The sequence below is a fragment of the Quercus robur genome, chromosome 10 (genome assembly GCF_932294415.1).
Source record: "Quercus robur chromosome 10, dhQueRobu3.1, whole genome shotgun sequence".
NCBI lineage: Eukaryota > Viridiplantae > Streptophyta > Magnoliopsida > Fagales > Fagaceae > Quercus > Quercus robur.
In genome coordinates, this window is record NC_065543.1 from 51,303,476 (window position 1) to 51,318,978 (window position 15,503).

Consider the following 15,503-nt stretch of genomic DNA (forward strand, 5'->3'; position numbering starts at 1 on the left):
AAATAGATTCGTTTCTGGTTGCATTTTGTTTTCTTTATGGTATTTACTCATCAGTTATAGAAAATTGTTTCTTTTATCTTAGAATTCTTAGGATCTCAAGGAGTTTTATGTATGCTGATTAGGGAGCCCTGAGTAGTCACACTCATTTCCTTCGAATATTTTAGCATCTCAAGATGCTAGAGAATTCTCTGTTTGTTGCTATGATCTTGAATAAACCAGGTTTTTTCCATGATCTGGAATAAACCACCAGGTTGTTTTATTGGTTTATGTTAACTGATTTTAGGTTTTAGGTGTAAGCTACCATGGTAGCACTGTCTATCACATTGCCTAAGGGTTAACAATGGGGGTGCTTAGTGCTTACTGGTAGTGTTTGTATGGTTTTATATTTGGGTCTTATGTGCCTGCCCTGAAGGGGATCAAGATTGAGTATTCGGACCCGGTTTTATATTTGGATAGTGGGGTTTGGCATCCTTTGGCTCCTTGTATGTATGAGGATGTGAAGGAGTATTTGAATTGGTATGATACTAGAAAAGGATGCTAATGAGAAGCTTAAGGGTCCAAATGCACCAATTGTTGGTCTGATTTTGCAAAGGAGTCACATTGTTACTGGGGATGAGAGTCACTATGTGGCTGTGATTATGGAATTGGAGGCAAAAGGGGCTAAAGTGATTCCAATTTTCGCCGGTGGGCTTGACTTTTCAGGGCCTGTGGAGAGGTATTTGATTGATCCAATCATGAAGAAGCCGTTTGTGCATTCAGTGATATCACTTACTGGTTTTGCACTTGTCGGGGGGCCAGCCAGGCAGGATCATCCCAGGGCTGTTGAGGCACTGAGGAAGCTTGATGTGCCTTATATTGTTGCATTGCCTCTGGTATTTCAGACAACTGAGGAATGGTTGAATAGTACCTTGGGGCTTCACCCAATTCAGGTAGCTTTGCAAGTTGCTCTGCCAGAGCTAGATGGAGGCATGGAGCCCATTGTTTTTGCCGGTCGGGATCCTAGAACAGGCAAGTATATCTTCCTTATCAATTATTTCTATTGTTGTTGGAATTTCATTTTATTGTTATTGCTTATATAGTCTGATTATAGTTAAGTCATCACCTTGGAAATGCTCTCAGGAAAAAACCAAAAGCTTCCTCAGCTTTTTAAATCAAGTGCAGTATTTAGTTCTGAAAACAAGTACAGATTCAGACCCACTCTAACCATAAATTACATTTTATTTTAAATGGTTTTATTACACGAGCTGAAGTAGTTTTATTGTTGCCTTGTCTTGTTTCAATTTGATTCAGTACACTCTATCTCAGATGCCCCCTTTCTTAAGGGTTAATTAACGATGTAATGTGATTGCAGGAAAATCACATGCTCTGCACAAGAGGGTGGAGCAACTTTGTACTAGAGCAATCAGATGGGGTGAATTGAAGAGGAAATCAAAGGTATATTTGCATTTGTGCTAAATACTCTCTCCCAATAAATAGTGTTTTCCTAGATGGCTTATGGTAACTTTATTATTATTTTCCCTTTTACAATATGATTTGCAAATAATAGAAAACCTAAGTCAGCTTGAAAGAGTTCCAGCCCAGAAAAGCTTCTATGTGTAGTAGTGACTAACAAAGAATCGTTTGGGTTTCAAAATTTTGAAATCAAAATTACAAATGACTTTGGAGAAAAGTGTTGAAAATAATTATGAGGATGTTGACTTACCAATTAAGAATACTAAGAGTTATTGATGTAATGATGTTGCTCTAGACCTTTGTATCCCACTAGCTTATTTTCTAATCCATATTATATATATATATATATAATTTTGAATTGGCCGTGATGCTTAGTAGTTTAGAGTATGATTTGGATGTTGACAATAGTGAGAAGGATTAACATACCTTTTATTCTGAACTTTATCATTACCTAGAATCCAAATAGTTTCAGTAGACATGCTGAAGATTCCTCTTTCATTTACCTCATCTGTTTCACATTGTAGAAAATCCTTGACCGTTAGATGTTTTGCTTAGAAACTGTACTTCATGATCTGTATTTGATTTGTAATTTGAAACTTCATTCCTTAACTGATGTTCTGTCTTTTCTATTCTGTAGAGAATGTACTTAAAGGCAATTAGATTTTTGTTTTCCTGAGCTTGTTTTGATAAATACATGCACTGATGCAGGCAGAGAAGAAGCTAGCAATCACAGTCTTCAGTTTCCCTCCTGACAAAGGAAATGTTGGAACAGCAGCCTACCTTAATGTCTTTTCATCCATCTACTCAGTTCTAAAAGAGTAGAGGGTAAGATGGACTTTGAATTGGTGTCCAATTTGTACCTTTGCTATCAATGTATACCAAGGTTTCTTCTTGTTTTATTCCACCATCAATAGTTACAGATGAGGTCTGCACTGCATGTGATTTCAACCGTCCAGGAAAAACTTGTCTACAAAAGCTTGAATGGGTTTGGCGTGGAGAGACATTCATGGCAAAGAAGAGGTTTTTATTTCTAGTTTGAGTCTTCCCTTATTTCTATAGGTGCATCAATAAAAGACTGACTGATGATTGTGTATGCTAATCTCCTTAATAACTTCAGTGACTATTATCATTTGAAGAAGCAAATTGAGTCTGAGTTCGTTGATGGTACTGGTGGTCAGTTGCCAAAATCTTTTCTTGACCTACCAAAGACAGAGCAACAATTGAGGCTAAAAGAGCGTCTAAAAAAGTACAGTCAGAAGGTATATTTCTCAGTTGGTACTAGTAGATGTTTTTGCTTAAGTAATACCAGAGATAATAAATTTTACTGTCTTCTGCAGGCATATAAACGGGTACTTGATAAGCCAGTCACTGAACTCCGAGAAGCAGGGATCTGCATGCGGGAAAAGCCATTTTAGGTTGACACTGTTCGTAGGTGAGCAGTTAAAATTTTGGTATGCTATAAATTCTGAATTTGTAATATTCAAAAGGAAAGTCCTTTTGTGTGCGTCTGTGTATTCCTGAATTACATTTTCTTTTCACTAAGTCGCATTTCTTTTGATCTTGTTCAAGCTTTCGAGACAGAAGGTATGAATACAAAGGACTTCACAAGGTTTGGAAAGGGAAGTTGTCAGAAGCCAAGGCTAGTGGAAATTCTATAAAAATCCAGGAAGCACAAGGTGGTTGTTGTATTCATCAGCTTTTGGAACAATTGGAATATAGTCAATTTGTGATGATGAGTTACATAGTCTCGTATTGTTTTTGCAGGATATGGTAGTGCTTTATGATTCATTACAACTTGCCCATAAGTGTATACTGAATTCCTTCTATGGTTACGTCATGCGCAACTGAGTTTGGTGATTTCCATTTGGTTTGAAAACTAATTGTATGGAGCCTGTTGTTACAGTGGCTTCTGTGTTTGTGTTATCTCTCAAACATTTATTTCTTCCAGGGGTGCAAGATGGTACTCAATGGAAATGGCTGGAGTAGTTACGTATACAGGAGCAAATGCCCAATATACATAGCGTAGTACCGCAGTACCTTCGTCTGGCCTAGGTATGGTGTGATAGCTGAACTGGGTACCTGAGTCCTCATCCAAGTATGCCAACAACAACTTTCGCAACTTTTGGTAAGACTCCTCCCAATCCCCAAATATCTTAGCAATTGCCTTTTGTTTTGCGTCCCATACTTTATAGTAAGAAAGCTCATGATTATACTTAGTACGTATGATCTCCCATAGGTCATCAATACGTGTAGTGTGATTTTTTTGCAATTTTCCCACAATTTCTGATGCAACAAAATGCGAATCCATCATTCTACCATCTCTTTTTAGGCCAAAGGGTATACAAGTGTGTGGACCCACATAAGACGTAACCATCCACATACCATTGAATTTAGTCTTCATGTATGCCCCAACATACCACTTGCAGTTGTCATCAACACATGCGGCGCACAATTTCGTTTTGGTCGACCTCCGGATTATAAAATTTCTATTATCCTTTGCTGCGTATATTATCAATGCATGCTTCACCGCATCTTTATTTGCAAAAGTCAACCCTTTAGAAAAATACATCTCATCTTCCCAAGTAGAGACAAATGGTATCTGAAGACGTGAAGGATCAACCATATCTTCCCAAGTATTTGAGTAGAATGACTCAGCAGGAGGTCTGTAGCCAGTGGTCGTATTTCTATTATACTGGACACCAATATCATCATTTGCATCACCTTCATCATGGTCCTCCATATTTTCCTCTTCAAAATTGGGAACGACTTCATGTTCATCCACATCGTTCTCAAAGTCGCCTTGCTCAATCCTCTCTTCGTACTCATCCACAACCTCAACATTTTCACCATCATTCGCAACATGATCTTCGTCTTCGTCTTCCTCCTCTAAATGTGTCTCTTCACGATAGAGGGTTTCACTAGTATTAGCAACATAATCTTGAGATGGGAGCGTATAACCTCCCATCGTATACCCTTGTGCAGTATACCCTCCCATCGTATACCCTCCCATTGTAGTGCATCCATCATCTAGGGCTGTAAATTGTAAAGCCGTAGTTGTTTCTTGCACCACCTCAGTAGTGTTATCTGCAGGCGCCTCCAAACTTACATACAACTCAGCAGCATTTACTTGGAGCATTTTCTGGATCCTATTAAACATCATCTTTACATGTTTATCTTCTTTGATCGCCATATACCCATAATTTATCCGTTCATGAAGGACTTCTTGTGGGTAACGATAAATAATCTTGATGTCATACCAAGCAGGATTCAATTTCAATTCGTCCATTATTTTCCTCTTCAAATCATTCAACGTCTTCAACTTACGACGTAACATCATGTAGTAGCATTCGATACCCTCCCCTCTAAATGGGAATCCGTCAATCCCTTCAGGATTGTGAAGGGGTTCACCGAAGTATACATTTATATCAATATTCTTCAAAGATTGTGAACCTATTAGAGAGCCAAGCCAAGGAAATTTATGTTAGTGACATATTTTATCTCTTTCATTTATGTTCGAATTACAAAACCTTTTCTATCTACTCAAAGTACAAAAATTACAAGGGATCTAAAAGTGTAACAATTGCATATACTCACCCCACATCACATACAAACACACTCAATCATTATAATTTCGTACTCAAACAAATAAAAAAACTAAAAACAAAACTCACCCCCATTAAAATTTTAAACTCAGCTCTAACAAAAATATAAATAAAAATATCATCATTCCAGTGCTACGGAAATTAATGGCATACCCTATTACACTACTATTAATGAAATAACATAGAGCAGGGTTCATCAGACAAAAGAAAAAAAAAAAAAACACTAATGTGAATATGATCATGATCAATCAAATTAGACATATCATCTAATTTGAAAATCAAGACATTAATATACAGTGAAATATACTAGATGTGATATACAAACTCAAATTTTGACTCTGAATCATAAAAATCATACAATAAAAAATCCGTCATGACAGTAAATTTGTTTCGAATCTGCTAATATGTCATCAGCTTTATGTCATCCAGAAAATGGAAAAATGCTAGCTGCTTAATTAGGTGCAACTGGACCGGTGACCCAATTCTTTTCATAGCTTTTACTGTATTCAATAATGTCTTTCTCATGGTTGGAATTTCATAAAAGTTGGAGGTTGCACAATTCTTTGAACCTGTTTCTTTTTTCTTTCCTTATGTGTCTATTATTTATATATTTATATAAATATATAAATATATAGTTGTATAAATATATAAATATAAATATATAGTTGTATAGATATATAAATATAAATATATAGTTGTATAAATATATACATTTATTTATATTTATATAAATATATAAATATAAATCTATATATTTATATAAATATATATATATATATATATATTTATTTATATTTATATTTATATTTGCATTTAGTTGTATAAATATATAAATATAAATATATTTATATAAATATATAGTTGTATAAATATATAAATATATTTCTATAAATATATAAATAAAAATAAATAAAAATAAAAATAAATATATATATATATATATATATAAATATTTAAACATATAGTTGTATAAATATAAATATATATACATATTTAAACAACCAACTAATATACATAAGGAGCCCTGCTTGGGCTTCCAGGCCGGTTACTCAAAAAAAAAACTAATATTATGAAACAAATATACATATTTAATACAAACAAATATCTTATCAGGAAACAAATATAAATATTTAATAGAAACAAATATCTTATTAGGAAACAAATATAAATAATTAATACAAACAAATATTTTATCAAGAAATGGCATGACAAATTCAATGCAAGCAACACTTTTTAAAGCAGCTATATACACTAAACAACCAACTAGATAGTGAGGAGGAGACCCTTACTTGACATGAGGATGAGCAAATATACTGCTGAGATTGTATGAGAGTGAGAGGAGCAATGTTTTGCTGCTGATGTATGAGAGTTTATGAGAGTTGTATGATGTTTTGTGAGAGTTGTTGAGAGAGGTTTTGTGATAGAAGTTGCTAAAGGTGTGAGTTGTGTGAGGCAGTCAAAATATTTTCTGAGAGTTGTGTGAGAGGTTGTGTGAGACCAAAAATACAACACAGTAGCTGTGACTTCATGGCACGCCCAAAAGAGACCAAAAATACAAAGTACCTGGTGTGCAGAGACAAACTCCAGACTTGATGGCACAAGACCAAAAATACACAGTACTTGGTGTGCAGAGACAAACTCCAGACTTGATGGCACAAGACCAAAAATACAAAGTCCAAAAATACACAGTACAGGTGCAGAGACAAACTGCAGACTTGATGGCACGCTCAAAAAGACAAAAATACACAGTACCTGGTCAGCTTGTACAGTAGGCTTGACTGTGTGAAAATCGAGTCTCTGAGACTCGATTTTACTTTAAGTAAATCGAGTCTATGAGACTCGATTTCTACGTGTTCTCCACGTACAAATCGAGTGTCTGAGACTCGATTTCTACGTGGAAATCGAGTCTCAGACACTCGATTTCTGCGTGTACTCCACGTGGACTTTTGGCATACAAAACCAGCTAAACCGAGCCTTAGAGGGTAGATTTAGAGGCCCTAAATCGACCCTCTAAGGCTCGAGTTGTTACAATCACAAATTGTTTGCAAACGGGACCAACTAACTGAATAGTTAGTTTTTTAATGCTAGTTTCCTACGATCTCCATTAGAGACCGTTGAAAAAAGAGCTAAATCTATAAACTGATTTATGCTGGAAATACTTTTGTTAAAATAAACACTATCTAAAAGTTTGTTCAACAAGTCAAATCCCGAATCACAAAGAACAGGAGATCCTATGAAGGATCTGGCAGGAAACTTTTTCCGCAACAGATTATACCTGAAACAAATTCAGCAATTACATTACTAAAAGAGAGAAAATATACTGAAAAACTAAATTTCATATACAAGATCCACACCTGATGTCTCATTGAAATTGCAGCACATAAATATGGTAAACATAATAACATAATTGAACATTTTAAACTGTTGATGAATGTTAACTTTTATGACCCATTGAGAATGTAATGAAACCACCTGAACCTACACTGTGGATTATAAATAATACAGCCAAAATATAACTATATAAGTAGAAAGGCACATATATAGATGACATCAAAATTTTTTTTTTTGGGGTAAATTTCACTAAGACCCTGTAAACTTTTATATTGTTGAAACCAACTGAACCTACACTGTGGATTATAAATAATACAGCACCAAAATATAACTTTATAAGTAGAGGCACATATATAGATGACATCAAAATATAACTATATAACTTGTTGGGGATATGAGTCAATGACATAAATCTGAGTTTTTTTTTTGAGAAAACATAAATCTGAGTTGAGTATACAATCAACAACACATCAATAATAAAAATAAAAGGTGAGAGAAAAAAGAAAGTAAACTTACATATCAAAACAGGGGATTGGGTTCTAATTAAAAGAATTGTGTTGCTAGCTATCAATTGTGTGGAGCGAAACAGGGGATTGGGTCTTGTCTAGAGTTTCAGCATCTATCAAATCTTCATTATTGATTCTTACGCTGAGGTTGTAAGCCATCTTGTGACAAGTTCCCCTTCTTTTGACCTTGTTTCTTCAGAAAAAAAGGCTACTATAGATCATAGATAAAAAAGAGAGGTGGGTGGCCTATCACTTAAGAATCCAATCAAAACCCATGAAAATACCAAAATCCATATAAATCAACAAAACCCATACCAATATGAACAGGTTGATATCCAAAAAATAACCCAAACCCATCAAAATTTCGAAACCTAATAAATTTTGGAGAAATAACTAATCAAGCAATAAACAGAAATTAAAACAAACCTTGAGGTTGGGTGTGTCAGCGCCGGCTCAGAACGACGCCGTGGCGGCGGGGTGGAGCTCCGGTAGTCAGAGGAGAGGAGGAGATGGAATGGGTTAGGCGTTGGTGCTGTTTCTCCAGGTAAGGGCTTCTGATCTGATACTGTGTTTGATGATTTTAGTTTTAATTGAGTAATAATCCTGTGTGATAGAGTGTACTGCTTCCTCATTAAATGTCTCACGTGACAGATCCTGATTGGTGGCGTAAATAAGCCCTTTTCTGCCAGCTCCGGACAGGACAGAAGATATTGAATTGGTGGCGTAAAGCTGAAAGGAGAAAGAGCCGTTGGGTTGTGGGAGTCTCTGTCGTCCTGAGAGAGATGAAGGAAAGAAATGGAGAGTTGGGAAAAGAAACAGAGAAGCTGAAAGGAGAAAGAGCCGTTGGAGTGATTTGGAACGGTATGAACTGAACTGCATTATATATGAACTGAACTGCAATCACCCTGATATTGTCTAAAACACTTTCACTCTTTCTTCCTTTTCTTCTTTCTTTTGCTTGTACCTCTGTCCATGTCAGAAATGGGAAGCATTTTCTTGTCTTTGAGCTTCTCAACTGACAACTCGGAGCTCAGCTTTCCTTTTCCGACGTAGCCCATCTCAGTCTGAAGATAGAGGATGAACTGTGCCTCCTCCATGTCAGAAATCTTGTCTTTGAGCTTCTCAAAGACTTTCTGGACATTGTTCTCCGCCTTCTTCAGCTTCAACTGTGCGAAGTTCACCTCCTCACTGCCTCTCCCAGCTCGTTCATCATCTTCCGTATCATCGTCATGTCTCTTAAGAAGATGATACGGAAGATGATGAACGAGCTGGGAGAGGCAGTGAGGAGGTGAACTTCGCACAGTTGAAGCTGAAGAAGGCGGAGAAAAATATCTAGAAAGTCTTTGAGAAGCTCAAAGACAAGAAAATGCTTCCCATTTCTGACATGGAGGAGGCACAGTTCATCCTCTATCTTCAGACCGAGATGGGCTTCACTGGAAAAGGAAAGCTCAGCTCCGAGTTGTCAGTTGAGGCAAGAGGCGAGTTGGTTCGGTTTGCGGCATTCACTTTAGATTTCTTATCTTTATCTTTTTCTTTTTCTTTTTTTATCACATTAATGAATAGTGATAGTAGTGGTTCTAAACCAAAGAAGTTGAAGCAGATTGATAATGGTTGATTTGAGCACAGTGGGCGCGAGGTTGAAGACGATTGAATTGGGGGTTACCGTTGGTGTTTTAAATATAGGCGCAACGCACCGTTTCACTAGAGGAGCAACGCACCGTTTTATGTGTTGTTATTTAAACCACAGTGGACAGAACGATGTCGTCTTGCTTGGGTAAAGAAGCCGTTAGTTCTGGCGCGAAGATCAGTTTATTGGGTAGTTAGTTCTGTTTCCTAATTTCACGGAATGGATCCGTATAGTGTGGATTAAGTTGTTACTCAGTTTCTTAGGCAGATTGTATTATAAATATCTTTGTACTCTTCAGTTTTATCATTAAGCAAGAAATACCAATTCTCTCAATGAATCAATCTTTGGTATGGAATGGTGAAAGCATTTTTGGTAACTTAAATAATAATCACATTTAGTTATGACTTACATATGCCTTGAACAAGTACAGTAATGACTTTAGTTTAATGTTGAAAATTGAATGAAGTTTTGTGACTTTAGTTTATTATTTCTGTTATACGTGTAGGTTTTGTAACTTATATATGGCATGGTTTTCCTGTGCTTATGTAACTTATATATATTTTTTGTAAATTCATTCAGGCATTTTATGCAATATATGAAGAACATTCTCTAGAATCTTCTCTAAATTCTTCATTGAGCTTGTAAACCCTGTGTCCCATCAACAGCATCCTTCAAGTTAACTTGGCCTCTCATCAGGTTCTCCCAGCTTGGTGAGAGTGCATCTTCAAAGTCAGCCAAAAAACAGCTTAATTTTCAGGTTCCATATGTTAAATTAATGATGGATTTGAACCGAGAGAGTTAAATGTGTTGTTGGAGATATTACAAATTTTGCAATTGGTAAATTAATATTCACTGTCACATGATCAATTTAGTTATAAATAGTTTTGTAGTAAAGTTGGTAATAACTTTAGCATTTTCCTGAGAAAATATATTAAATGATTCTTTGAATTTGGTAATCCAAAGTTTGGATTCCAAACTTCTAATATCATTGGATGTGTAAAAGTAATGGTCAAATTTATTAGCATATATTCCTTGCTCATCTCATGTTTAATAAAACTATATAATGATATGCTTGTGCCTTTAAGGATTTTTGCTTTGTTTCTTATTAATTTTAGTAAAAATCTACACATTTAGGAAAACTCAATCAGGTTATGGTTCTGTTATATCATGCTACTACTAAGATGGGTATGTTTATATGTGCTTTTATTTTTTATGTAGTTTCAGTAAAGGTATTTACTATAAAACGTTTAGTCTTGGACAATTGGATGAAGCACAAGTAGATGCCATAAAAAAATCCAAATTACAAAGGAGCCCTGGTCACTCCTACAATTTTATTCATAGGAAGTTGAAACTGCAGGGTTTAAATTTGTGGTAATATCAAAATTTTATGTTGTGCAATAGTACAAGATGTTTTACTATAAATGACATGACATGTTTATATTGATGTATAATAAAAATGATATTTATAATATGTTCATTTTGAAAAGATATTACTCTAATTACCATTTGTCACTTTAACAAAATATAAAAAATTGCATACCTAACCTAACCTAGTCTCGGTACACATATACTAAGTTACTAACCATGAAAACTTTAGCACTGGAGTTGAGTGCATTGATGATCATCTTCCTCTCAACGGGTCTAGTATTGTTAATTTCATCTCATACTACTGGTAATTTTCGTACCATGTTTATTCCAATTTATTCATTGGACGGTATTGTTAATTTCATCTCTTACTACTGGTAATTTCCGTAGGATAAGATAGCAGAGGATGCAGTTTTTCTAGTGTCTTTATTATTCATATTTCTACATGAAGCTTTTTGATTAGTCATGTTTCACAACGGTATGATTCTTATTTTCAAGGGGAAGAAAAGCACAAAAGGCTTCTAGAAAGCATGGAGTAATTTTTGGTAAGTTTAATATACAGTATCTGAACATTTCACATTTCAAATACAGTTTCTGTAAGTTGTACTTAACTACTTATTGCTTCTTTGAAAATAAATTTTGTAGTCTGTTTAGTGTTTAGAAGCAACAATATCATGTTAAACAATTTTTTTTTTTTTTTTTTGATAAGTAAAAAGATAATTTAGAAGAGGGAGGGAGTTAAACAATTATGGAAGTGACAAGGATTTATTCATTTATTAGTAATGGTAGTAGTAACACAATAAAAACACCAGATCAACAACAAAAGGAGATGATAAACCAGTATTTTAGAGACTGGATGATCCCTGGGGGTGTTGTATGACAATATAATTATAAGCATCTAGAGTCAGAAAATCATCCAATGTTGGTGTTGTGCACTGCCTAGTGAACATCTTGCAAGCCTCCTTGTACATTCCCTTCTTGAACTTTTCCTTGCCAACCTCACTTTCAATCCTAGTCATCTCTTCTTCCACCACTCTCCCAAATAGGTCCTTAGTCACTTTCACTCCAAGCCCATCTCCATCCAATTCCACTTCATATTTCAACCACTGCCAGTTCTGAACCCTACTAATTTCAGCAGTTGCTGCATCTTCCATAAGGTTGTAAAGAGGAACTGATCCTGATCCAGTAAGCCAAGCTGCCAAATACTGGATTCCAACCCGAGTATTGAGCCGGAGACCTTCCATTGTCCGGACTCCTCTAGGCCTTTGCAAGAGGTCCTCTTCAGTTAAGGCAGCCGCATCTTCACGCTTCACATTTTGGATCTGATTAGGGGCATTGCCCAAGTTGTTAGTGAAGACTTCCATGCAAACTGAGATTAGTCCAGGGTGAGCTGCCCAAGTTCCATCATGTCCTGCCTTCACTTCTCTTAGCTTGTCCTTTCTCACTAGGTCCAATGCTGCCTCATTTGCTGCTGGATCATCCCTAATAGGAATCTGTGCCGCCTGCTCAATAATTAAGATGAAAGCTTTGTTATGCCAACATGAACCAAGGGGTTCTTAAACACATAAATATCTACAAAATAAGTACGTGCATGTCAATGTTTAGTGAATTCACTTGAAATGGACTCTGATACTAATGCCAGTGTATGAATTGCATTGTCATTTCAAATTTCAAATTAAGTGTGACTGGAAACTTTTTTAAAATTTTAATATTTAATCTAAACCACGAAATGCATCCATTTCAAATGAAGATGATCTTTTTTCTATCTTGTGATGCATTGGAAGCAAGAAGAATTACACACCATGCCACCCATGGCATGCACGCCACGCCTATGGCACGTCCTGATGAGGAGCTCAGAATAGCTCCTCATAAAGTGTTGAGTCATGCCAACTTGAAATCTGTCTGGTAGTAGGCGATCAGGGTGAGCCTGGAAAGTTTTGACATAGCTGAAGATGTAATCCCATCTTCCACAGTTCAAACCAACAGAGTGATCCCTTAGCTCATAAAGGATTTCATCCATTTGAAATACAGCCGGAAGTGTTTCAATAAGAACAGTGGCCCTGATGCTTCCTCTCTCTATCCCTGCCATCTTCTCTGCCCTCTCAAACACATTGTTCCATATCTTTGCTTCCCTGCCAATAAGAGAGAGCTTATTTCAATCTTCCACAAGATCACATTGTGGCAATGCTGCTCCAGTTATTATATAAGTTTTTCTTTTAGTTATTCCTATATAAGCTTTTTCCCAAAGCAATGGCTCTAGATGGCAACTTCAACAACACTCATATAGCTATCTAAGTCTGGTGTGTATGTCTAAAAGGGAAAAGAGGAAGGTGAGAGCTTTTCTTTTTTTTGGTAGAATATTGAAAGCATTTTTGCTAACTTAGATAATAGTCACATTTAGTTACGATTTATATATGCCTTGAATAAGTACAGGAATGGCTTTAGTTTAATGTTGAAAATTGAACAAAGTTTAGTGAATTTAGTTTAATATTTCTGTTATACATGTAGGTTTTGTGACTTATATGTGGCATGGTTTGCCTGTGCTTTTGTGAGTAATTTTTAAAAACAAGAAATGCACTTTATTTGCTTCTGCCTCAATACAACCCAATGTAAAATTTTTTTCCTAGATAAATTCTAGTTTTCGTGGCTGAAATTTGGTTGAGGTTCAAATTTGGTTTATCAAATTTAAAAAGTTAATTTTTTGTTCCTTGAAATTTCAAAAAAATTATAATTCGGTCTCTCCATCTTTTTTTATTTTTTATGTGACTAACAGGTTGCCAAAACATCCATTGTTTAGGAACCAAATCAAACTAACCGAATATTTAAAGGATCAAAATTGAACTGAATCATAGTCAAGGGAACAAAATTGTTTCCTTTTAAATTTCACGGACCAAATCAACATTTTTTAAATTTGAAAGACCAAAAAGTTCAACCCAAATTTCATGAATAAAAAAAAGTATAATTTACCATTTTTTTTCAGCAACTATTTATGTAAACTCCTTACCTTGAATGCTCCATTTTAGGGAGATAGAAGAAAGGCCCAAACCCAGCACCTTGGTTCTGGCGGAACTTCGCATAATTGTGGTAAAAGTAGAGGCCAAAGTCCACAAGACAACCAGTTGCAGGTTCACCATCAATGAGAATGTGTGCCTCAGGTAAGTGCCAGCCTCTTGGGCGTACAAAAAGCTTTGCTATCTGATCATTGAGCTTGTAATCCCTGTTCCTGGCCTTGTCATGAAAGCTTATAGTCCCATCAACAGCATCCTTCAAGTTAACTTGGCCTCTCATCAGGTTCTCCCAGCTTGGTGAGAGTGCATCTTCAAAGTCAGCCTATGAACGGATCAAGAAAACAGCTTAATTTTCAGGTTCCATACATTAAATCAATGATGGATTTGAACCTAAAAAGTAAAAGAAATTGTGTTGTTGGAGATATTACAAATTTTGCGATTGGTAAATTAACATTTTTCATGAATACATGAGAATATAAGTAATGGTTTTTTGAATTTGGTAATCCAAACATCATTGGATGTGTAAAAGTAATTGGTCAAATTTAATTGAATATATTCCTTGCTCATCTCATATTTAGTAAAAGTAAATCCTCCCTCAAAAAAAAAAAAAAAGTAAATCCTGAGACATGTATGAAATGAAGCTTCATATATGCTTGTGCCTTTTTAAGGACTTTTGCTTTGTTTCCTATTATATTTTGTAGTAAAAATTTACATATTTAAGAAAATTCAATCAGGATATGGTTCTGATATCATGCTACTACTAAGATGGGTATGCCTATATGTACGGTTAGGACTTGTTAGCACAAATGCACTTGTACATGAAGCACAAGTAGATGCCATATACAAATCCAAATTACAAAGCAGGTCCTGGTTATTCCTACAATTTTATTCATAGGAAGTTGAAACTGCAGGGTTTAAATTAATGCATGGTACTATCAGAAATTTACTTTGTGCAATAGCACAATATGTTTTACTATGATCAACCTGACATATTTAGATTGATGTAGAATAAAAATGATGTTGATAGTATGCTTATTTTGAAATGATATTACTCTAATTACAATTTATCAACCTCGATACACATGTACTAACCATGAAAACTTTAGCACCAGAGTTGAGTGCGTTGATGATCATCTTCCTCTCAACAGGTCCAGTAATCTCCACCCTTCGATCAGCTACAGCCGGTGGAATCGGTGCACATGTCCACACCCCTTCTCTTATGTTCCTAGTGGCTGGATCAAACCCTGGTAGAGCCCCTTGATTGTACCTACTCTTAGCTTCCTTTCGACACTCCATGGCATAGTTGACATGGTTTCTAAACTCACGTTGCAAATCAACAACAAATTGCAAAGCATCCTTGGTGAGAATCTTTGCAAACTCGTCATCATATCGTCCCCTAATGTCCACTCCTTCAGGCACATCATAGCCTCTGCCACCCTTTTTTTTCATAGGTAGCAAATTACCATAAGTTCCAAATCCCATCATCTTGTTCTTTCTCTCACAAAACTGTAGCTACGTACTTATATATTATTTCTTGAGTGAAATGAAAGAGAAGCTAGCAATATATATATAGAGGAAAAGTTTATTTTCTTGGTACTATAAATAAAATTGT

At 35.6% G+C, this 15,503-nt stretch overlaps 2 protein-coding genes and 1 long non-coding RNA gene across 3 annotated transcripts; 1 reads left to right on the forward strand and 2 right to left on the reverse strand.

Annotated features, from left to right (window-relative positions):
• The first annotated feature begins 390 nt into the window (after positions 1–390).
• On the forward strand, positions 391–2,316 carry LOC126703065 (magnesium-chelatase subunit ChlH, chloroplastic-like). The gene is made up of 3 exons (XM_050401975.1): positions 391–1,008; positions 1,352–1,434; positions 2,161–2,316. The coding sequence occupies exons 1-3, from the start codon at positions 519–521 to the stop codon at positions 2,272–2,274; spliced, it is 687 nt and encodes a 228-aa protein (XP_050257932.1). The 5' UTR covers positions 391–518; the 3' UTR covers positions 2,275–2,316.
• A 4,847-nt stretch (positions 2,317–7,163) lies between these two features.
• LOC126703500 (uncharacterized) lies at positions 7,164–8,549 on the reverse strand. Its single transcript, XR_007648106.1, has 3 exons — positions 8,318–8,549; positions 7,902–8,084; positions 7,164–7,329 (listed from the first exon to the last, which is right to left on the reverse strand). It is a non-coding gene; the product is annotated as an uncharacterized LOC126703500 (long non-coding RNA).
• A 3,080-nt stretch (positions 8,550–11,629) lies between these two features.
• LOC126703377 (malate synthase, glyoxysomal) lies at positions 11,630–15,503 on the reverse strand. Its single transcript, XM_050402338.1, has 4 exons — positions 14,984–15,503; positions 13,888–14,213; positions 12,685–13,015; positions 11,630–12,385 (listed from the first exon to the last, which is right to left on the reverse strand). The coding sequence occupies exons 1-4, from the start codon at positions 15,374–15,376 to the stop codon at positions 11,729–11,731; spliced, it is 1,707 nt and encodes a 568-aa protein (XP_050258295.1). The 5' UTR covers positions 15,377–15,503; the 3' UTR covers positions 11,630–11,728.